Here is a 25278-nt window from a genome sequence, read left to right on the forward strand (position 1 = left end):
TGGCACTGCAACTGTTATGAACAGGCGTGTCGCTTAACACCTGGCACACGACTTATTCATCCCTTCACTTAGTATCATTGAAAACGTACACGTTATTATAATTATTAATATAAAGATCGAATACTACTATGCCAACTACCCAGCGATGGAACCAGCGGATCTCACGAAATTTTGTATGTGCTTGTTGTCGGATCTTTGTATTTATTTGGTTTTCAACGACCATTTAACCGTAGCGTCATCTATGAGACCTTTACGAAACCGATACCCAGTTAGGTTAGTTTACAGGCTAGAGATGTCCCTATTAACTGTATCTAAATTTGTATTGAATTTATATTAAATTATTATTTGTGAAATTATTCCACTAATTTGTTATAATTCGACTGCACGACTTGTTCGTCCCGTCATTTGATATTATAAAAAAAAACTAGATATGTAAATTTGATTTACGAGTAACTTACGCCAATTGGCAAATCCTTTCGTCATGATGGCAAACATAATGGTGAAGATATGCCATCGATACAATAACAAGAACCCATTAACGATCATAACGTGTCTTTATCAGTAATCTGGTATGTTTATTATCTAAAGTAGAATAAATATTTCTCATGAAATTTTGTATTTTAGCTTTCAGTTAATCGAATCGGAATACAACGAAAATTTCATTGTTCACGAAAGTGTTTATCCGGACGCGAAGTGTGATTGTATTTTGTGATAATGGTTTTGTCAATTTGCATTAATTTGAATGATTACGTCCTTGATAAAATGTACATGTACATGTATTTCAACGTACATGTATTTCAATAATTAAAAGTTAGCCATTAAGAAAATTAATACAATTATGCATGTACGGTTACAAATTCTTGACGCAAACGGAAAACAAATGATTTCAACTTTTACAGCTCAACTTTAGAAGCGGTCAAATGGTGAATAGTATTCGCAGCCTTAGTGTAATAAAGTCACATCTGCTAAATAACAATTTTTCAGGAGAGTTTTAAAGACTACGAATGAAATTGGTCGATAACATTTTTATGCTTAAATATTTTGTTTAATGTAGTTCGTATTATTCTTAACCGACTTCAAAAAAAGGGGTTCTCGATTGTATTTTTTTTGTCAAAGTCAAAGTCAAAGTCAAAGTCAAATAATCATTTATTGCATAGGTAACATTTTTACACTTGAAAACGTCATTTTTTAAGCTACTGCTCGTTCACCACGCTGACCTCCCTGAGAAGAACAAGAAACTCTACGGATAGAAATACATTTTGAATCATAATTGTGTAGAATCTAGACTCACGTCTACATCTACATCTTACGTCTACATATACATCTTTATCGACAATTTTTTACGTTGTCAACAATTTTGTAATATGACTTTTCTATCAAAATACTTTTAATGTAAGTCTTAAACCTAGGAAATGGTAAACTTAATACATGCTCCAGAATCTTATTGTAAAGACGTATACAGTTCCCCATAAAAAAAATCGTTTATCTTAGTTAAACGAAAACGTGGTGCCATGAGTTTGGACTTAGTTCTAAGGTTAATGTTATGGATATCTTCTTTTTTAACGAAATTACATATATTGTTACGGGCATACAAAATATTTGAGTAAATGTACTGTGATGCCACAGTCATTATACCAGTCTCCTTAAATTTTTCTCTGAGATAAATCCGAGAACCTAAACGGTATACAGAATCGCTCGTTTTTGCAACACAAATATGATTTGTTTATCTGCTGCCTTACCCCACATGAGAATCCCGTAGGACATTATACTATACTATGGAAGTAACTAAAGTAAACTAGTCTAGCAGTAGCAACATCGATAAGTTCACGTATTCTATTTGTGTGTATTGTACGCGATTATTTCGAGTTTTTTTGTTGGAAAGGGGGTACCTCAATAGTCGATCCATTCAAATGTGAAGAAATAGTTCCACAAATTAGGGGGTGAAACGGGTTAATTGGATGTCACCCACTTTACTCTTTAAAAAAAAACTGTTAACCAATCTCACTAAAACTTGGCAAGTAAGTAGATGTAATTCCTCAAACTTTGTAGGTCGATTTTTTTTGCAACAAAGTTATAAATATGTAAACTTTCATGTGATAAAAACACTTTTAGTTTTCCACATGCGATAAAAGGGTACGAATTCGTTACAATTCTAGCCCCAAGCACAAGTACAAGATGGTAGTTCAGTGAAAATAAAGTGCGAATTCAGGGAGATAAAAGTGTTTGGTTTAACGCTTTATGCGAATTGAGCAATAATTGTAAATGTTTAGTCCGTTTCAGAAATAACGAAGGCTGTTGCTTGTTAGTTTTCCATTTAACGATGCAATTATCTTAGTAAAATCGTCGAAAATAGAAATTATTTGGAATAATATTACAGCTGAAGATAATGACACTTACAATACATTAGTAGTTATATATATGATGGATTATTCCGTTCGTTTCATGGACTCTGTCGGTAAACTATTAATAATAATTTATAATGAACTGTATGTGTGAAGAAATATTGCAGTGAACCGTCTAGCTAAATATAGAGTACAGCGTCGGGCTCTGAAATAAAATTCTGGTGTTTTGCGTATTCAGACTCCATTTAACAACCCAGTTTCTCTCATCTTAATTGGAAGCTTAACTTCTGATTGCCATGCTCTGTTTCGTTTCAAGTTACGATCAAATTTTTGGAGTGGAAACAAAAAATGGAACGCTTGTTGAGGACAGTTCGGTGATTACTTTGACTGTGGGAGTTAATAGGAGCGATGGTAAGTTATATTTTCAATATTTAATATCTATTTATATTAGATGGTCAAGTACGTAATTTATAGATAATATTCTCCAAGGAAGAACAAAAGCAATAGAAATGCCTTTAGCCTCGATTACTATCAGAACCGCTGTCGCCAAAACTCACACATTCATTTGAAACACTATGAAATCTTTATAATGATTGGTTGTAGTGTCTAATTCAAAAAGAAATAACAAATTCTGGACTGTTAATATAATTGTTGCAAGCTATGACGGCGGTGTTTTGATTTTATTTGTAGCTCAAAGCGGTGACCCCGGGGTGGCAACATATACTGGTTTGAATTCAGGCAGATCGAAATAATTTTTCTTTGTGTTCAATCTTTGTAATAACAACGAACAAAAGATGAACATATGTCGAGTTTAGGGTTTCGCGATTGTTACACATAGACCGTGATCATGGGACTTGCAAAGGACCGGAAATATTGGTTTGTTTGAAAAAATAAATATGTGCGATTTACATTGGAAAAAAATATTTCATTTTCAAAGATGAATATAGTTTACTGCTTTATCTAAGTATTGTTAGTCTGTTAAAACTAAACACAGTCTAACATTACTTTGCATGTGGATAAGCTACAGTACACACTCAAAACTTTATGTTTTATTTAGTACTAGAGACGGTACAACTTGGCTGTAATCTATATGTCTAGTTAAGTCTTTATACTGACGCAGTGTCTTAGTTACTAATGAGTAATGACCGTTGTATTCCCATTTGGGTGAGAATTACGATACGTTTTATCACTCTGTAGTAATGTTGTACAAACCGCTAATTTGATTCTCGGAACATTCGCGCGAGTCTATGCTGTGTTACGTTTCAGTAGGTTAAAAGTACGAGTTTCCTATGCTGTATATTATAGGATTTTATTGTTGGTTCTCGATGCTGCAATTTTTCTTTATTGTTTTCTTGGTAGTTAAAGTAAAGCAAGAATACTGTATAAGATTCCATTTTTTAAATATTTAAAGAAATGTGAATTTATTCGTCTGCCTGCTTTATTATATCGAGTTCTTAGGTTTTCGCGATTGTTACACATATAGGAAATAAAACTATTTTTCCGGATTTAAATCGCGTATATTTGTTTTTTCAAACAATTGATTTTATTTGCTTTACTATATTTTTAGTAAGTGTCCTTTTTTTAATTTATTGAGGGACAGACAGTTACACATATAAAAATACATATTTTAATATTAACTTATAAATAAACCTATAGTCCCCTAGATATACATTAAATAAAACAAAAAGTAGGTAAACAGATAATCTGATATACAATACAAAACCACAAACTATGAATAGAGACATAGCCACAGACATGTAGATGTAACACATACAACACAAAAACTCATACAAAGAACAACGAAACAAAACAAGAATGTTCAGCAATATTCGTATTTCGCATTCCGAAACACTTCAACAGTGCACATAGAGGCAAGTCGCAGTGCTCAGGACCAGTCGTCTTATTACGTAACGGAACATAACTCGTAACTTAAAATTCATTATTAATTTTCCCCGCATTCTTTGACAAACAGTAATATGCATCTCGATGGAAATTTCAATTATTGTACTCGTATCTCAGCGCCAGCTTCTCGATCTATAAATGTATATGTTTAAGCTTATTTCTGTAAAGCAGCATTTAGTAGCAGTAAAGCTCCTTGTGAAAGAGTTCGTCCAGGGTTACTACCCTGGACGAACTCTTGCCACCTTACCTATTTCTGCCGCCAAGCAATAATGTGACTATTACTGTGTTTTGAATGCCTGTTTTGAACGGTAAAATTACAGCGCATGATGGGACTTGTTAACTTTCTGATGGGACAAATAAGTCATACTCAAGCTCGTGCTCGTGTTCATGGTGGTAAGCTATACATCTATCCATAGCAGTTGCTGTGCCACTCAGAGCTTTAAATCGCAAAGATCTTAGAGGCACTGCCACTGTGCCCGTGTGCACCCTAAGACATAATTTGACAAGTCTCTATGCTATGCACACGTCAAAAAAATCTGCATGAAACAAAATTAAATGTTGTATACCAATGTGAAAGTTTATACTCTCCTATTTAAGAATTAAAAAAAAACCGATTAATTTCGTTCGTAGAATCTGTAAATCTTCCTCGTGAAAAGTTGTCATTTCGCAGATGTGGCCTTATTACACCAATGGTGCGATATATTAAAGAAACCGGTACTGTTCATAATAATTAACTATTGTACGATTCTTATGCATATGTACGTCAAAAAAATTGATTTTAATTATTAAATCGCAACGACGTAACAGATGGTATAATATATAATTTAATATTCTTGACCTCATTTTTCTTACGTACATCGGCCGTCACAGGTCAGGTAATCTCGGTCAATATTATCCTTGTAACGTGCCGTGACGGCATTGGCACCCCATTCTGTCTTCATCTAAACGTGGGCGATGACATGGGATCAATCCTGTTAAAGGCTGACATGTTTCTGTTGGATCCTGAAATGACGGTTGTATATATATTGATTTTTGACATTAATATTAGTGTCGTCTGTGGAAGACAAATTTTATTGTACTTTAAATTTCCATGACATAGAGAGGGCAGTTGTCAGTGTTTATGTCTCGTTTAAATTTAATTTAGGAAATTAGTGTGGTAACCTATCACAAAGTTGAATTTTTTTTGTCCAAAATAACGTTTGTTCGAATTTTCATTACACCGAAAACCGAATTATAACGAAACAGTTGTTCTTTCAGGATATGTTGAATGTTTATCGCAAAGACACGATTAGGTTCGGTTAGGTTAGGTTAAGTTAGGTTTAAAAGAAAAAACATTTTCCTCTCAAAATTACTTTCGAGGTTATGAAATTTCCGCCAAACGTTATTTCTGGAAAATGACATTTCGGACTACTGATAGGTAACCAATTAGTGTATATGGACTGTCAAAGGCATTAGTCATGAAACACATATGTACGCATATATTTCATCACCATATATACCACCTTCCACTTGCTTCGGTCCTGACACATATCATTCGCCCCATTAATACGCATTTATACTTTCATATATGCTCGTAGGCTAACCTCAAGGGTGTTCGTGACCTGGCCTTTCTTTAGGACGTCAGGTAAGTTCGCTTTGGTCGCTCTTACCAACCTGCCGCTCTCCACCTTAAAAATCAGTTTCGACAATCTTCTTTGATTCATTCTCGCTACGTGTTCGAACCATCTGAGCAACTCTTTCTCTGCCTTTATCACTATATCTTCGGCCACGCCGCAATCACACTATTCTGTAATTTATCCATCAGACTCACTCCAGCATAATTCTCGAAGCTCTCGTTTCCACTGCATTAAATGGTGAAATTACATACATGAGACTTGTCAACTTATATTTCAGGGTGACGAGCGCTGCCCACAGCGCTTTGTGAAACTTACTTTCTTTTGTGAAAATACTAGTAAAACTCTGAGTGGCACTGCAACTCTTATGGACAGGCGTGTCGCTTTCCACTTTCTAGGCGCACGACTTTTTTGTCCCGTCACTACATATCACAAAAAAAATAACGCACACATGCATAGCCCCGCACTCGGGAGACCCTGTATCGCGGGTGCCATGAACAGACACATAGACAATCAAAAATTACACCCAAACTCATGAGAGAAATAAATGTAGGCCATACAAATATTTCTCCGGGCCTGGGAATCAAATCCGGGTCCTCTACGTGGCAGCCCAGTAAGGCAACCGTTCGGCCATGGTGGCATTAATTCTATGTTCGTGCTTCTCCTGCCAAATCTAACAGTCACTATCATGCAAAAGTTTAGGAACCAGCACCCCTCAATGCACAGCCAGACGTGCCGTTTCGACATTTTCCGGCTGCTCGTGAAGGCATGCAACGTGCCATTCACTTGATTTCCTGTGTTTGCTCTTCTTTCAATATCACTTTCTGCATTTTTATCGACTCAAATTTTACAAGAATACAAAAGTGAACTTCTACCTGCTGCTGTAGGTATGTGTTTTGTATTAATATTTTCCATGGATCATTAGTTTACAAACACTGTGATAAGTATGTTGTTGCTGATTTATCGGTACCGAAATAGCAGATAAAAGCAGCAGGTGTTGCAATTCTCCAAATAAGGTTGTCCCAGACGTTGATCGATATGGGCAAATACCGGGGGACCAAACAATCTTCATTTTTGTTCAGCTCTCACTAGGTTAGTACTATTGATTTAGCGTAATCGGTTAAGTCAATATAATTTTGGGAGACAGGGATGAGGAACAGGAAAAAGGGAATATTTTTTTCTTGTAATTGACTTTCTATGCACCTGGAAAGTAATATTCAATAGGCAATATTTATTTTATTGAATCAACTTTTATACGTTCCGCTGCCACGGGCACGGGTCTCCTCTCTAATGAGGGTTTACACCATAGTCCGCCACGCTGGTCTAATGCGGGTTGGGGACTTCACACATTTCCGAGGATTGTGAACGTTCTTCAACGTGCAGGTTTCATCACGATGTTTTCCATCAAAGAGAAGCTCATGGCAAATTTCAAATTAAATTTTGCATATACATTCCGAGAAACTCATTTATTGAATATCATGATATTTTTCCTACAATGATATTAATATTTCTTCTGTGAAAATACTATTATTATTATTGATACAAGATCAAACAAACATCTCTATCAGGCTTTTGGTAGCTCTGAAACTTGGCTAAGCGAAGAAACTTTAATGTTTCTGATAGGTGGTGTCCTACGGCAAAAATGTCGTTTAAACCCAATACAAAGATCTAAAATGGGCACAAAATAGTTCGCAAGATCAATTGATTTGATTGTAGCTCAGTTGGTAAGACTGGTAGCCATAGCGAGGCAACAGACGAGCTTAGTCAGATTTTGAAGGATTTTGTATTCATAATAATACTATTTAATATTACAATGACAGCACTATCATTGTAGGCCGACTAATATTTACTATAACATCTTAAAGAATTGTGAAACAAGGCACCTGGACGACTCAGGAAAGAAATAGTAATATGAAGTTCAATTTTTAACCGACTTCGTAAAAGGAGGAGGTTCTCAATTCGACTGTATTTGTTTTTTGTGTGTATGTTAATGTTACGCAATTATTCCGTCATTTGTGCACCGATTTTGATGATTCTTTTTGTGTAGGAAAGAGGGCACCTCAGTATTAGTCCAAATTTGAAGAAAATATTCCACCTCTAAGGGTGGCAAATTAGGGGATGAATCCGGTTTACCTCACTTTCCGGTAACCGATTTCAAGAAAACTTGGCAAATAGATGTAATTCCACGAACTCCTGAAATCGGTCTTTTTTATAATAAAGTTATAAGGTTTCGTCAATTTCAATGCCTAAATATATTTGGTATGGAAGAAAAGAAAAAAACAGATATCATTAAATTTATCAAGTATGCGCCATAGTGCGTGTACTGAAGTTTTGTTATAATGTGATGGAAGTGATAGAAATGTATAGATCCCCTAGCTATGACAATTAAAATTTTCAATAAAATAACGGAAAGTATCAAATCAGAACTTGTGGGAATAGCTTGTGTACGAGATTAAAGATAAGTTAAGGTATTATCATTGTAGTGCCCTTACAGGGTTCATGTGCTGGAATACTATTATGTAACACCTCTGTTAATTCATATGAAACAATGAATAAATGAATTATGAATTCTTAGACAGGAGTTCTGATTGCCAGGGACCTAGAGTTTCCACCGCAAAATGCACAAAGCTTTTTGCGGTTCTCGTCTGCTCCAGCGGTGGAGCACGCACCACTCAAGTTAAACAATTTTATGTATGTTAGGTAGCGCTTGACTTATCCAAGACGTACAAACGGAATCCTCCAACTTTGTATGTCGATAACCTAGACCGCATAATGCTCAGAATTTTCTTCCATGCTACAAAGATATTCTCGTCCTATTGAACTGTATTCTATAATACATAATGTAGTCCATAATTTGAATGCGTGCCGGCGTACCCACTATTCTATTATGTATCATCATTTTGTCTAGTGTCTGGAAGAGAGCCAAAATCGCTTCCTAACATATAATGCACTAAGATCGTGTTTACATGGTCTGTTACAGAAACTAACACATTATCTATCATTATACGAGAATAAAATATCTTTGACAAACACAAAACACGCACCATTATTCATTATTACCTATTTTAGTCCGTACACTATACGTAGGCCGTATGATATTTGTGGTTTCTACTAAGATTCTCAAAGGAGGTTGGAATACGTAACTATTTAGAGTAAATTGGAACCTTTGTACGGTTTTTTTAATGAAAATAATTTATGTTACGTAGTTATGCGTTTACCTAAACATCCTCAGCGCATAAAAATCTTTTCTCATTTTATTTTACATTTAATTAAGTAGCAGTAGAGCTACTTGTGAAAGAGTTCATCCAGAGAAGTACTACCTTACTATATTTTTTAATTTTTTTAATTAAAAATTAAGTGCGGAGATCGTTATATTCAAGGTACGATAGGAGACGGTTGTTACACGTTCCATAGTCTTGCAGAGTATGGAAGTGACTGAGAGAGGTCAGTTGACAGGGTCAGCTCTGCTTCTTTTTTTTAGGCACTGGTTGCACGTTTGCAAGCTTCCACGACCAGGGAACTACAACAGTTTCAAGCGAGAGGCGAAACAAGCCTACTTATTTCTGCCGCCAAGCAGTAGGTAATGTAAGCATTACTGCGTTCAGGTTTTGAAAACTAGGGGTGCTTGTAAGATTACAGGCACATGGGACTTGTCATTTTGGCAGTGCTCCTCAGTTCTGCGATTTAAATCTCCGAGTGGCACTGCAACTGCTATGGCCAGGCGTGTCTTGTATATCACCAGGCGTACGACTTGTTCCTCCAGTTCCTTAGTATCATAATAAAAAATTAAAATATTTAAAATAATTCACTACATTACTTTTTAATTTATTATTAAAACCTTAGAAATCTGTGAAAGTTACCAAATTCAAGGGAAACAGTGTAGAAAACATTTTGCATGATAATGGGTTACGTGTATCTGTATCCAACATCGATACAAAGCTCTGGATGATGGCGTAGAATGAAAATTGATGTCGCTCCAGTATTATGCCAGCACACGTCTGGGAATTCCATTTTCACTTAACTATATACACAGCCGAATAATAAAATAATAAAATACCTAAATGATATCGTCTTTCTCGTCTTGCTCAACATGTACGAAGTTTAGTTTGTTACGCTTTGCAAAGAGACAGTTTTCGTTTAGATTAGAGATTGTTGTAGAGGTTTATGCGGTTGATATAATATACTTAGGCTTATTTGGGACTTGAGTAATAATTTTGTATGATGCTTGTTTCTGTTTTGCTCGAATCGGTTCGTGTTACTAGTTACTGAGATCTTCATTTTGCCAAATCCGCCTTCATTTAGCCAGCGTGGTGGCCAATGGTACGAAAGACTATTATTAAGAAGGAGCTTATTTTAAAACTATAGGTATCTAATCCAGTTCTTAGGTTTTCGCGATTGTTACATAGAAAATGAAACAATTTGTCCGGATTTAAATTGCGTATTACGTAGGGCACTCAATAAGTTTTGAGATGCTCGAAATTTAAAAATGAAACGCAGCCGTATTATATGTTTTTAAAAAGCAAATTTATTTAAAAATAGGTCACCAAAAGCAATTTAGCTAAATTAAAAAAAATATGACATTGTTAGTCATTTTACTACAACGCTTCCCGCGCTTTTTCTTTGCAAAAATGGATCTTAACCGTGAACATTTTCGCGCTATGATCTTCTATGATTTTAAATGTGGTTTAACTGAACAATTAAGTTTGGAACGTTTGCAGTCAGCATTAGAGGACTCAGCTCCTTCTCGTGCAACAGTTTTTAGGTGGTTTAAGGAATTTAAAAGAGGCAAAACTAACCTTCAAGATGACCTAAGAGGCGGACGCCCGGAAACAGCAGTTACTGCAGAAAATGTGTGGACATCTGAAATGTTGGTGCGAGAAGACCCACGAATCACGTACACGAACATTGAGAAGATCCTAGGCATTAGTTCGGGGAGCGTCAATACTATCCTGCATCAACATCTTGGAGTGAGGAAGCTTTGTTGTCGATGGATCCCACGATTGCTCTCCGGTACTGAAAAACAGGCTCAAGTGGATTGGTGCCGAGAAATGCTTATACGTTTCGAAAACGGGACATCGAGACGTGTTTCAGAAATCGTTACTGGTGATGAAACATGGATCTATCAATATGATCCAGAAAGCAAGAAGCAGTCGTCGGTGTGGGTCTTCGCAGAGGGACAATTACCGACAAAGTTGCAAAGACCTCGAAACGTCGGCAAAAAATGGTAGCTAGTTTTTTTTCTCGGAGCGGACATTTGTCGACGTCAGTGTTAGAAAATAGTAGGTCTGTTAGTTCAGAATGGTACACAACAGTAGCATTGCCAAAAGTTTTCCAAGCTGTGCGGGAGAGGAGACCAAAGACCGGGCTTCGGGGAATCATGCTGCATCACGATAACGCCTCTTCACATACGTCTCTCAGAACAAAGGCGTTTATTGCGGAATCTGGTATAGAAACCTTAAATCACCCGCCGTACAGCCCTGACTTGGCTCCCTGCGATTTCTTTTCGTTCCCAACAGTGAAGGAAAAATGAAAGGAAAATTTTTTTTGAGTGTCGAAGAAGCAGTAGCTGCCTACGAAATGGCAATTTCAATGCTGACGGATCAAGACTGGCAAAAGTGTTTTCAGAGTTGGTTTAGGCGAATGAAACTTTGTCTAGATAATGATGGAGAGTATTTTGAAAAAATGTAAAATAAATTATATTAATATGTTTGATATTTTTTCTTTATCTCAAAACTTATTGAGTGACCTACGTATATCGCGCGCAGGTCCCAAGGTCATGGTTGAGTGTCAACCGTGACCATGGGACCAGTAAAGGGCCCGCAACGTTGGTTTGTTTGAAAAAACAAATATACGCGAATTAAATCCGGAAAAATAGTTTCATTTCCTATAGGTTTCTAATGTTTTTAAAATTTCGGACGAGATATATTTAGGTTTTGTGTTTGGATGAATTTACGTTTTGTGTTTTATTTATTACAAGGGGATTAAATGCAAAACCAGGTCCCCACTAAGTAATTTTAAATGGATGACCTGAAAATCATCACCCCATTTATACGTCCCACTGCTGGCTACGGGTCTTCTCTCAGGCGAGGGCTTAGGTCAAAGCCCGCGACGATGGCCCAATGCGGTTTGGGGACTTTACACGTTTTCTGAAAGCTGTGAACCTTCTTCGACATGCAGGTTTCACATCACGATGTTTTCTTACCCGAAAAGCTCATGGTAAATTTCGCACATAAATTCCGGGAAACTTAGAGGTCTGGGTTTGAACCCACGGCCTATGCTTGAGAGGCGACAGGTCAAACCATTAACGGCTTTTTTCAAAGAAAAGGTCATCATCCAAAAACGTTGCCTAAATTAAATTGGTTATGTTCCATGTTGTTGAGGTATTTTTTTAAATTAGAGTGAAGAGAGAATTATATACCGAGCAGTAAGTAGACTTGCTGAAAGTCTCCAACCTGCCTCACAATACTGTGTAGTATAGTAGTTTATTCAGAATTCGTAGCTCATATTTGTTTTGTCCTTCGATATAAGTAAGTTTTCTAATATCTAACGAATTATGGTTGTTGTTGTTTGTAAGTGAACATCGATTGTTTCTGTATTGACTTGATTTAAGCATGACACTACGAAACATTTTATGATACAAAGTTGTATCATTGTTCCAAAGTAGGTATTACTCGATGGTATTCCGTTCAAATGTCGATCACATATTACTTCGCAATCTCTGTAAATTGCTCGCTAATATATGATCGATGTGTCAACGGGTTTTTAGAAGAGAGTGGCCTTTTAGTACATAATTTTTGTTCAATGCGTGTCAAGAACAAGTATTCAATTTGTTATATTAGAGTCAATTAAGACTACAAGAGTATTTATTTATATAAGACAATTAGAGAAGAATAATACAATAATTATATTTTTTTTTTATAAAAAAGCCGACCTCAACAGTTTGTGCATTACAACTATTTGTCAAGTTTTGTTAAAATCGGTTAACGGAAAGTGGTTGAAATCTAATAATCCAGATTCATCCTCTAATTTGCCACCTTTAGAGGTGGAATATCTTCTTTTTCTTCAAATTTGAATGGGACCACTATACTGAGGTTAAGGTTTTTTGAAGTCGGTTAAGAATTTATATTTATTCCGGATACGTGTTTATAGAAGGTGCAATTTTTGTACTATTCCACTTTGTGATAAATTAATAAATTGTAATAATTTACATGTATATTTTTTTATAATATCAAGTGACGGGACGAACAAGTCTTGCGCCTGATGGTAAACTGCACGTCTGTCCATTGTAGTTGCTGTGCCTCTCAGAGCTTTAAATCGCAAAGATCTGAAGGGCACTGTCATTGCGCCCGTCACCCTGAGACATAAGTTGATAAGTCCCATGTGCCTGTAATTTCACTAACATCCTTACTTTTCAAATCCGGAACACAGTAATGCCGACATTAGGTACTGCTTGGCGGCAGCAATAGTTAAGATGGCAGTACTTCCCTGGACGAACTCTTTTACAAGGAGCTCCACTGGAACTATTTTAAGAAACGGTAATAGAATTAAAGTAAAATATTCGTTTATAAAAGAGATAATGTGTAGATTTTAAAAACTTCTAACTCCATTGCAAAATTAACAACATATATCTCAATTTAACTAATCGTCTTCATGATTGGGAGCGGATGATTGTGTCAAACCACGTAAATCAGATTTACTATAATCCTATAATCTACCCGTTATGTATTGCAAACATAACTTGGTTAATGGAAGCTAATACTGTGTGTATATAAACGTAATAAGTTTATACTTATTAGGGCTGTCTGTATAGTTTCAGTATGAATTTAAATCTTATTTGGCAAAAAATTGTGAACAGAGTAGAGTAAAAAAATATTTATTTCGTAAATTGCACACTCACTATATAGCTAAGTTTTTTGTCTTTAAATAATGGAACCCTGAAAATTTGTACGTTTTCTGTATGGCACGTTGTCCTGACCACAAATCATAATTTTTGCAGGGATATGAAAGTTTTTCATGTTTTGTTATGTTTTTATGTTACCAATTAGGAAGTGATATTAATAGCCTAGAAACAATAGTCGTGTTACTTACATATTTTTTCAATGGCCCGGTAAAAGAAATAAAGTGGCGGGGCGACTGTTTTCATTCGATACGCGTTATTTTATTTTATATTTATTTTTATTGGACAAGGTGCAGTAACAGATTACAGAGCAGAATATTCATTAACAAAACTATTCTACATGAATGAATATAAACCTGCAATCCAATTATAGCTATACACAACACTTTAGTAAAAACAGTCGACATTTGACACCTTAATTATTTAAATATTCTTAACAAATAAAAAAAAGAGAATAAAAGATATTATGTGATTAAGCTTCAAATATTACGTCACTATTTGATCACTTATTACTGCTAACCATACTACGCCCGTAACATGAGCTTTTATAATGAAGTGAACAAAAATGAGCACTTGACAGACGAGATATGTAGTATGTAGGGCTGGGAAAGACTTTTAAAAAACGACACATTAATATCTCTTTCGTAAAACATTATTATATAGGTTACAGAACACCCAACTACAATATCACTATAAGGAATGATTGACGATGTAGTCGAGAATGAAGCCTAATTTGCCTAGAAAGTATAAATTTTCATTTCGCCAAAAAAAAAAAAATTCTGTCGGAGAACTGATCAATAGATAATGAATCTCGCATCCTCGCTGTACACTTAAGGAAATAAACCGTAATAACTATATGGATAACGGTATTCCGTAAACGTATCCAGTAAGAAACGTACAAAGAGGCCTTGTACTCTGCTTGAGCATAGTATAAAAAGACAAGTATGGTAACTCTACACAAATGTAGCAGCGCGTGTAAATGTCTACGCCCGCCGCGTGCCGTGTACGGACCCACACATTCGCATAATCTCGTGATGCACTCCCATTGCATACGACTATGCTAGTCGTCTGACGAGCCTTTCGTTGTTATACGAATGTGTGCGTCTATGCATAGCGCACGGCGGGCATGCACACATACAAGCCGAGCTGCTACGTTTGAATGGAGTTACCATACTTGTCTTATTACGCTAGCAGTTAATGGTGTATCTACATGAAATATTTAGGCGACTTTTGCTACCCGGTGTAAATAGTGAGTCGTCTGACGACGGTAGTTTGCAGCCGAAGACGACCGAAGCGACTGGTGCGTCGCTTTCGGTAAGGCGAAGTAGTTTGTGGATGGTGGCAGACGACTCCATGTAAATGGCGAGCTGACGACTGCATCGCCTTCAGGAGGCGAAGTTGTCTACCGAAGGCCGGCAGACGACCCGGCGTAAATACTCACTAAGACTCTGCAACTTCTACTACATCAGAACAGTATTATAAAAGCGTTTCTAGGAACCTTTCTCCTCAGAGTCCAAGTTGCAAGCTCTACCCATATATACAGACAAAGGTGGTAATAGTAATCTATAAAAGATCGGGCTGGCATTGGATGGATACATGTAGTTTAAGAAGTTATCGCAATGTCACTACTACTCCCGAAGTCTTTTAACGTGCAACGTTAAATATGAACGAAGTGTTTGTACCAAGAAGCTCAAGATGATCGGTAGTTAAAATGGATGGACGAGGGTAAGACGTTCGGTAAAATAGATTAGCTTTAGCAATAAATAAAGACGACCGTGTTTAGGTCGCATTAGAAGTGGAATCTGAATAAATTGTCGTTGCCTCAGTCGCAAATATACATATCCGCAACTGTACTGTCGTCTGCGTACGCCAACGATTTTGGATAGAAGTAATTGTTTTTATTATTTATATGGGGCAGGATATGAGTTCCTTGAACAACGGATCCTTAGCTACAAGAGTATAATTTAACGCTAAAAGTATTTGGCGACTTGTTTGAATAGTAAAGATATTCTTAAGCAAAAACTAAAAGCGGCCCTAAATCGTGTATCGTATTGTATAACCTACTTAGCATCAGCGTATATAGGTTCGTGTGATCGCCGTCGCGGCGCCTAGCAACCTCGAGATTTTCCCTCGCTCGGGTCATTGACTGTATGCTGTCATTTGATTCGCACATTAGCAGAAACGTTATGTAATTCAGATTGAACGTACATTTACTTTTTTGGATAGCAAGGTGTAAAGTTTGAATAGAAAACTACTGCGAGATGTCTCAACATATTCACTAAAGTAACGGATAAATACGTATTTAAATCGAAATTTAGTTCTACTTTCCTCGATATAACTTCTGCAGCGGTGACTCGACGATAACTGAGCTTTTGAAATTTAGTTAAGAGTGTAAAGTTTCTGTTTGAATCTCTGTAGGTACGTTACGGCTCAACATACGCTTACACATCTTTATGGTCTTTTTAATGTATCTAGATATAATTTAGTAGCAGTAGAGTTCCTGTGAAAGAGTTTGTCCAGTGAAGCACTGCCTACTTACCTATTTCTGCCCTCAAGCAGTAATGTGAGCATTACTTCATTTCATTTTTGAAGCGTAAAGGTACTGGTGGAGTTTTTAGAAGTAAGGCACATGCGACTTGTCAACTTATAACTTAGGGTGATGGGCGCAGGGACAGTGTTTCACAGATTTTTGCGATTTCAAGCTATGCACCTGTCATGCATTGGCGTGCCGTTTACTACCAGGCGCACGACTTGTTTGTCCCTTCGCGTCACTGGATATCATAATAAAAGTTTGTTAATGGACTCGGATACAAACTGTACAATAAAATTATTCATAATTTTGTTCACGTTACTACCAAATAGTAACAACATTATTTAAATTTTTATTGAATTGATATTTAATTATTTTATGTGAAATTACTCCACTAGTCTGTTATAATTATTAGTACAAAGATATAACACTCAGAAAAATTCCTTCGATCCGGATTCGAACCGATGTCTTCTAGCATACCGTGTCAGACGCTATACCAACTAAGCAAAGGAACGAACCAGCGGACCTCACGAATTTTTCTATGTGCTTGCGTCGTATCTTTGTATTTGGTTTTTCAACGACTTATTAGCCGTAGCGCCATCTATCAGAAATCTATGATATTTCGTCACCCAGTTAGATACCTTTACAGCTACCAGCCCCGGCTAGAGATATCGCTATTCATTGCATCTAAATGTTTATTGAATTGATATTCAATTATTTTATGTGAAATGACTCCACTAGCCTGTTATAATTATTAACACAAAGATAGAACACTCAGAAAAAATTCTTTAGATCAGGCTTCGAACCGACGTCTTTTAGCATACCGTGTGAGACGCTATACCAACTAAGCAACGGAACGAACCAGCGGACCTCACGAATTTTTCTATGTGCTTGCGTCGTATCTTTGTATTTGGTTTTTCAACGACTTATTAGCCGTAGCACCATCTATGAGAAATCTATGATATATCGTCACCCAGTTAGATACCTTTACAGCTACCAGCCCCGGTTAGAGATATCGCTATTCATTGTATCTAAATTTTTATTGAATTGATATTCACTTATTTTATGTGAAATTACTCCACTAGCCTGTTATAATTATTAATACAAAGATAGAACACTCAGAAAAAATTTCTTTGATCCGCTTCGAAAATCTTCGAAATTTGTCTCCGTCAAAATTGGTGTAAACTCAATAGTTTTAACTTAACACGTATGATCGAGTATGAGGAGCCTGGAAGCCTAAGACACGATTTCTTGATCCAGTTTAGATTCCAGTCTCCAACAGATTTTGTCGTCTGTTGAATAAAACCTGATTCTATATCAATTACTTTGTAACCAAAATTTGTGGAGAAAATAAATCATTATTATTATTATTTACAAACTTCATATAAGGTTATTTAATACTAATACAGTTGAAAGAAACTAGTAAATAGGTTGATAAGCAGTCATTGACCGGTTTCAATATTATTGCAGCAAATATATTTAATGTATTACACAACTAGAATGACATTAGACTGAAGTTACTTACAGGAAAAATTATGATACCTTAATTATGTTATTTACTAATGACATGTTTGCGGCTGCGGCAAGGTTTGCTTATGAATGGTTTTAGGAAGGAATTAAGAAATTTAATGGACGTATACAAAGCTAACAATTCATTGTTATCCATAAATTATATGGTCGCGGAAAATGTATTAATTAAATTCGTAGTGAAAATAGCAGTGAATAGCTAGCTAGCTGTGATAGTTCGGGGAATGTGTAGGTCAATGGGGGAATGCTTGTCTTATTGCCTTGTAGAGATCATATAGAGGATTTCCAAGGTTATATCTACACTATAGAGTATTTGCAAAACATTAGCAAATAAGTAATTGATTCTATTATGAATTTGAATCTAAGATATTTTCTTTAATACACTGACTATAATGATTAAAGTTAAGAAATGATTTATTTTAGGAAATGCAATCGCGAAACCTAAGAACTCGATAATTTATTTTATTTTTATTTTTATTACAAATTTTAATGCAATATTTATAACAAACTAGTGGAGTAATTTCACAAAAAGTAAATGAATTAGTAAAACGTATTTACTAAGACTCAGTGCTACAGTTTTGTGCCTTTTGCGGTTGAAACCATTGTAATTCTGGTTCCTTGGGGGCCACATGTGGAACTTCTAGCGAACGACCTGTCGGATCACCTCGTAGAAGCCTCTGGTAACCACAAGCTTGGAAGTTATTTCCACCGAAGTATAAGTTTAGCAATTCATAGGGGAAATGTTGCCAGCCTTCTGGGCAAGGCCCTCGATGAAAATTTTTACTTATAAACTTTTTTACTTATAAATTTATTATTACAAAGATCGAACACAAAGAAAAATTCCTTCAATCTGATTTGACTTGAACTTCCGTCTCGGCTATACCAGGGTGGTCTCTACCAATTGAGCCACGAATCGAGTCGGCAGAATAAAAAACTTTGTTTTTACTCTGCTGACTCGATTTGTGGCTCAGTTCTTCGTTCGTTTGATATGTAACAAACGCATAGAAAAAATTACGAAAAAGAATCGCACAGCACTGGCTGACTGATAGAGCGGTGGCCCTGTTATGGCACAGACGCGGTTCGAGTCCTTTTTTTATTTATTTCTTATTCTGGCAACATGAGCCATATAATATAAAGGTACCTTAAAGACTAACATACAATATAATAATAACTATTTATACTAAATAACTAATCCACACGAATTGCACGTGTCGGTGACATGTGGCTCAATCTGGTGTCTGGTAACCGGCCGCGGAATTACCGATATATGTCCCTTCCCTTAAGCTAAAATTCCTCTTGCATGTCCGTCGGCACTCTCACCACAAGGAAATTAAAATTCACGTTGTAGCAGGACTCCAACCGCTCGACTCTCAGGGTGTATTTGGCTTTTAGTCTGATGTACTCCACTATCTGTTCAGATTTCAGGTTATCAGGAGAATCAGGAGATTAGGTGGCATAGGCGGTAGTTTTTTAAATTCTGAATTTTTTTTCATGTTCGATCTTTGTATTAATAATTAGATTTAGCATTTCTTTTGAAGTCGAAGGGCAACATTTTCAATGAAACACTCTTCAGAGCCGTTAGAGGTCGTCATGTCGTACTACGAGCAGTGTAGCGGGCTAGGGCCTAACACTAGTGTCATTGAGAGAACCATGTCCAGGTGTGTGAAGTGTATAGGTTTGTGATGATAACGATTATGAATAACCAGTATTTGTGAAAAGGTATTAATTTATTTTGTGAAGAATACTGTCACCATACCTATTTCTGTCGCCAAGTGTTATGTGAGCATTAGTGCGTTCCACTTTGGAAGGGGACTTATAAACTTATGTCTCAAGGTTGCGGGTAAAGAAGATCTTTGTGATTAAAATCTCTAAGTGACACTGCAATTGTTATAGATACGCTTACCACCAGGCGCACGACTTGATCGTCCCGTCACTTGGTACTGTAAAATAATGTATATCGACGCCGTGACAGCTTCCGGAGAACTGATACTAACTCTTTGACTTATTTTTTCCATCCTCTAAGTACTAACTTGGTGTTTTCACACTAATCAACCAGTTTCATTTGTCAAATGCAAATCTTGTATGCGAAGCCTTTTCATGTATCTAATTTGCCTTCTAAAAACGAAATGTAGGTAAATTTTTGAATTGTATTTTAGAAAAACATCAATTTCTAGTATTGGGCGTGGGTCAGGAGACAATGAGGAAAAAGAAATAATTGAAAACAAAATATATTTTAGTAAAAAAAAAAATTCTTCACTTTAATGCAAACCCTACTTTGAACAATAGTTACAAAATTAATTTATATTAATCATATTTTAGCCTTGAGACATGACCGAAGAATCTCAGAATGCGAGTTCGTACCAGAACAGATAGACATTGATTAATGTGGATAAAAATTTTTGAAGTAGTAAGAGCAGTCGACACAATTTCTCAAACTGAAAACTGCAAAAGTACCCCCTTTCAGTCAAATAAATAGTCATCGGAATCGGTTCAGAATTTTTATTTTTTATTTTTATGCTATCAAAGTGTCGGGACGAACAAGTCGTGCGCCTGGTGGCAAGCGTAGCCTGTTCATGACAGCTGCAGTGCCGCTCAGAACTTTAAATCACGAAAATCTGAGGGGCACTGTCAATGCGGCAGTCACCCTGACACATACATTGACAAGTGTCATGTGCCTGTATACTGTATATGACCCTTAGAGGATGGAAAAAAAATAAGGAAATGACCACAGGGTAGCATGCAATTATATTTAGTACATGTTAATGTACTTAATGCAGTTTGTCGAGTTTTACGAGTTTTACAGTTGGAGTGTCACTCACTCTGAATTCTGACGTAGAGCTAATGTCGTGAGCGCGGAGGCATGGCGGATTCGTATACTATATAGCGTTCTACGTGGACTATTTCAGAGTTTAAGTTACAAAATATTCGCTCGTACAGAATTTGTACGGGACTTAACAAATACGAGTAGCAACGGAAACTCGATATTTTATTACAGTTCATTGGAATTCAATTTTACAGGGTCTGCAAGCTTTTCCTGTTAGTTCAAAAACTTTACTTTGCTTCGATTAAAAGGCGGGAAAATAAAATAATTGTGAACTTAATTGGTTTTTGCTAAGAAAGTAAAACGTGATTATTACGGTGTAAGGCGTTTTGTGAAATGTTTTGAAATTTTATTTCAGTTAATCATACTAGAAGATAGCCAATGTTAGCGGCAGGTGCAGCGGTTATTGTGGTTTAATTATAAATGAACCAGGTAAAAGTGTCTGTTTATTAAAATAGAGATTACAAAAGTTCAAAAATTTAAAGACTACTTTATTATTATTTATTAAACTTTATATACGTAAATAATTCGGTACGTTACTAGTTGTTGTTTCTAGAACAATAAAACAATTTTTTATAAGCTCAGGGCGTTTGACGTAAATCGTCTCTGCTCTGATCAATTGTCATAACTAATATTAGGTAATGCAGAGCAACTTACATTCGGTTTAATACTTCGTATCTTGAGCAGTAATTTTCACAAGGTAGGCATACGATGATAGGTGAAGAACGTTTGCTTTTCTAAGTAAGGTTGCTGCTAGACGAACTGCATGCGCGAAGTCGATGTGTACTACTGCATGCAGCAGAAATAAACATACCGCTATGGAAATTCTCAATTTTAATTTGTCAATAAATTCACGTTTGTAAGCCCCAACTATATTTACTCTGCGTTGAAATTTGTGACAAAAAATATAAACAAAGATGCCATTACAAATTATATAAATCCGCCGAGAAAACTTTCACCAATTGTGTTTTTGTTTAATCATTAAGTTGATTAAACCCTCAAGTAATCGTAACCATTTGCCGTTACGGCTAAAGATCAAGTTGTTTCAAACACAAAAACCATACATTCTCTCAAGAATGTCAAAAATCTCTGTCACAATGTTAACGGCTACTTTTGATTCTCGGATTAGCGTTCCGATCATATCGATTGCGGCAGAAGCTTGCAGTTGAAGTTTGAGTTGTATGCAGTTACTCACGACTTCTCGAATTAACTGCAGACAAGTAATCCATTTGTTGGCAGACTTAGATCTCTTAGATTAGTAGTTACGACAACAATGTTGGATACGGCGAGCAGAGAAAAGAGGAACGAAATAACCACTTTTCAGAAGTAATAGAAGAACTTGGGCTTCAGGAAACAGGAAAATCGACAGCCAAGGACTTCTGTTTCTTATTAATGGTATCTAGGTATCTTGTTTCATTATCATTTCCTATTTAAGGACCAGCCTAGATTGTCGGCGTAGGCTCCTTCACTTCTCACGTATATAGCCAGCTCCTAGGCCTCTTTACGAATATTTACTATGAGTACTCTAAATAGAAGAGAAGATTCGTTGGATAAAATGTCATGCTGTTCTTTTAATACACCTTGAGACAAAAGAAAAACAATGGCAGTGGTCAAATGTTATTGATCTGCAAATTGGTTTTGTATTTAGAATGAACGTACCGTACATGATTAGGTATTTGGTAGTAAATTCAACAGCGATCACGCCGTCCAATCGGCTTGTTTGACAGCGCGCCAATCGATCAACGTGATTGATTCCTTCATTTCAGTACTTATGTCTACAATCAGTTTTGTTTATGTATTGACGCCTGTCAATCAGCCTGATGGCTAAAAGTTCGATTTTAGGCAACAATTTTTTTCATCAGGTGTATATATACCATATACATATACTTATTTAGGCACGTAGGTATTGAAAATATAGTTTTACCAAAAGATTAACCAAACGATGGTAATTTAAAAAATATAATTTATTTTTGTATTTTTAGTTTCTACTTTCTATATGTTAAATTTCAAAACCAAATTATAACAGTCACTACATATGTATAAATTAAATCTCTTAATTGTAGAGGTGTCACCGATTTAGTTTAACGTAACAGTTTGAACAAATAAAAAAATATGTATACTATAAATAATGATATAGCGTGTATTAATGAGCTTATTCATTGGCGTGTAACAAAAATATGTTATGTATGATCTATGTTATCTATGATCTATGGCTAACAGTGATGACTGACCGTGATTTAATCAAAACTATCTCACAAATGGGAATTCGCACGCGATTGACGGTTGTCCATGTTAAATTATATGGTGGTTTGATTGGTTTGGTTTCCCACAATATAAATAAACATTTATATATTATGAGACGTAAGATTAGATAGTTTCAATTTTGTTATTTTAGATTACTTGGTTATTAATTTTACTCGCTTAAAATTAATGTATTCAGATGTTTATAGGTATACTCGCCCGTGGTGAGCGTTGAGAAACCATACTGTACCTGTGTTGAATCAACAACACTGAGAGGGGTGAATTCTCAAACAGAATTAAGGTCATTTAAATGCTGTGGTATTGTTCTGCCCGACAAATGTATGCAAAGCCTCCTACACCGAACAAAATTGACCATTTATACGTAACGATTTCTACATAGCCAAATTTTCGGTTCGTAATTGAGTCTTTGAATACATTAAGGGCCTGCGCAAACCAGCGACCAGAGGGAGAGAATATCAAAGATGATCTTATGCTTGCCAGCACACACTGATGATGAATATCCCTTACGTTACCGCGAGCGTCCGCCAGCATACCTCAGCGTCCGTTCTTTCCCATTTCCCGCTACTTTGGCGCTTACTGTCGTATTACCTAGCGTGATCTTCAACACCGCAGAGACAAACGACGGTCGACGATAATCGTGACAGTGGCACAAATAAATTGTGTTTAGAATGACAAATGAGTCAATAAAACCATACTGAAATTCGGTACCACTGCGTGGCATACATACACTAGGATTAAACTGAGCCTGGTCTTTACACGTACTGTTACTGCTCTGTTAAATTTGTTATATGTTCTTTTTCCTATGGTTGTGAATGCGTTATGATATTTTGAGGTCCGTCGCCGAATGAACGGCGTCTCTCCAGTTCCCAAATTCCTTCCGGAGGGAACGAAGGATGTCTGGCTCATCCTCTACTAGCTCTCCGGGTTAGTGCTGGAGATCCCAGGTAGCTGTGTCCTGCGGCAATGTCCGGACAAAGCTACGGACTTAAAGGGCAACTCACGTGCCCCACATGTCTCCTCGCTTCAGGCCCTCAACTAGACTGTTACTAGGACGCGCTAGCTGCGCGCGGGATAAACCCTCTGGCCACGTGTTACCGGGCAGACGAACGTGATTATCCCTGCAGCTAATCAGAACCACCAATAAGTCCATACTCAATGTCGAGTCCGCCAGAGACGCCCGTGAAGGCGCATCACTGGAGGGCTTGGCCCGGATATCCGCCGTACCCTGGTCTTGCCGGGACGCCCGTAGTCGCCCCGGAAAACTCTATGTCTAGGGTTGGTAGATAGGGACAAAAAAATTGAAATAGTATACAATGTACGTTGATAAATTTTATATCCTCTACATTCTTGCCCGTTGGTTTCAGCTGACCCTAATGCGTACTAATGCTAGATTCACTTGCCATGACAATATGGCTATAACGAGTTTTTTTTTTAAATACAGCTCATATTATTTTTCTAAATCAGCTTCTGAGGTTCATAGATCGTGGGATTCACGACATATGTGGATGTAATATTATGGATTTGTCCAGGTTTGCTCTGAACGGTCGCCTTGTTTTGTACTGAAGAGATTCTGGCTAGTTTTTCAGTATTGTGAAGAAGAAAGAAGTGTATTGAGAAGTAAGTGCTTAATATTAAGAAAAAGGCTTTTTACCTTCTTCGTTCTTGTCAAAGCGACGTCCCATAGATTTTTTTTATATAATATTAATACATTTTTTAAACACACCTATTAACACTTTTCTACTTTTTCGCTTGGTTCTGTCTACTCTTATTATTCAGGTTCGTATTCGAACAGGTAGCATCAACTGTCACCTGTCAGAATAACACGCACTTGTCGCCTTTTCCATCAAAACAAGAAAAGTTACTAAACATATGAAGATGCTGTTTGGTGCAACCTTTGCCTACTGAAATAAATGGCTGAAAATCATTGACTTATGTGAAAATAATTATTTTTTTATTGGGCGAAAATTTATAAAAAAAATAGATAGGGCGCGAATCATTTAGGTCGTAGAGAAAAGAGGGACTAAAATCCATTGCCATCCTGTCCTGGGGATCGACTCCCGTTCTCTGTCCGAGATTCGTCCGAAACAATTACAATCAAATAAGTAATACTTTACCAAATTAAAACATCGCATAATGCGAATGAAGCTTCATAGTTGACATTGTTTTTTGATTTAGTCGCGAACGAGAACGAGAGTAGATCCACTAGACCCACGAGTTGTGCGGAACTCAATCTTCAAATTGGTGATTAATTAGCGGAACCAGCATCTTATTTCGCTATTGTAATTTGATTTGTAAGTAAACGAAAACGTCATCCAATGAGGGAAATGGTACAGTTCCTTTACCTTTAAGCTTAATAATTACTATTGTTTATAATATACCTACTT

General features: G+C 36.4%; 1 protein-coding gene across 1 annotated transcript; it reads left to right on the plus strand.

The window, feature by feature from the left end:
- Window positions 1–10485: 10485 nt before the first annotated feature.
- On the plus strand, window positions 10486–11085 carry LOC113239165 (protein GVQW3-like). The gene has a single exon (XM_026476039.1). It carries the CDS (start codon window positions 10486–10488, stop codon window positions 11083–11085), a length of 600 nt encoding a protein of 199 aa, XP_026331824.1.
- Window positions 11086–25278: the final 14193 nt, after the last annotated feature.

The sequence above is a fragment of the Hyposmocoma kahamanoa genome, unplaced genomic scaffold (assembly GCF_003589595.1).
Source record: "Hyposmocoma kahamanoa isolate Upper Pololo Valley unplaced genomic scaffold, ASM358959v1 114, whole genome shotgun sequence".
In the NCBI taxonomy this organism is placed as follows: Eukaryota; Metazoa; Arthropoda; class Insecta; order Lepidoptera; family Cosmopterigidae; genus Hyposmocoma; species Hyposmocoma kahamanoa.

Coding starts and splice junctions, on each gene's coding strand:
- LOC113239165 (XM_026476039.1), top strand. CDS start 10,486: ATGGATCTTAACCGTGAACATTTTCGCGCTATGATCTTCTATGATTTT.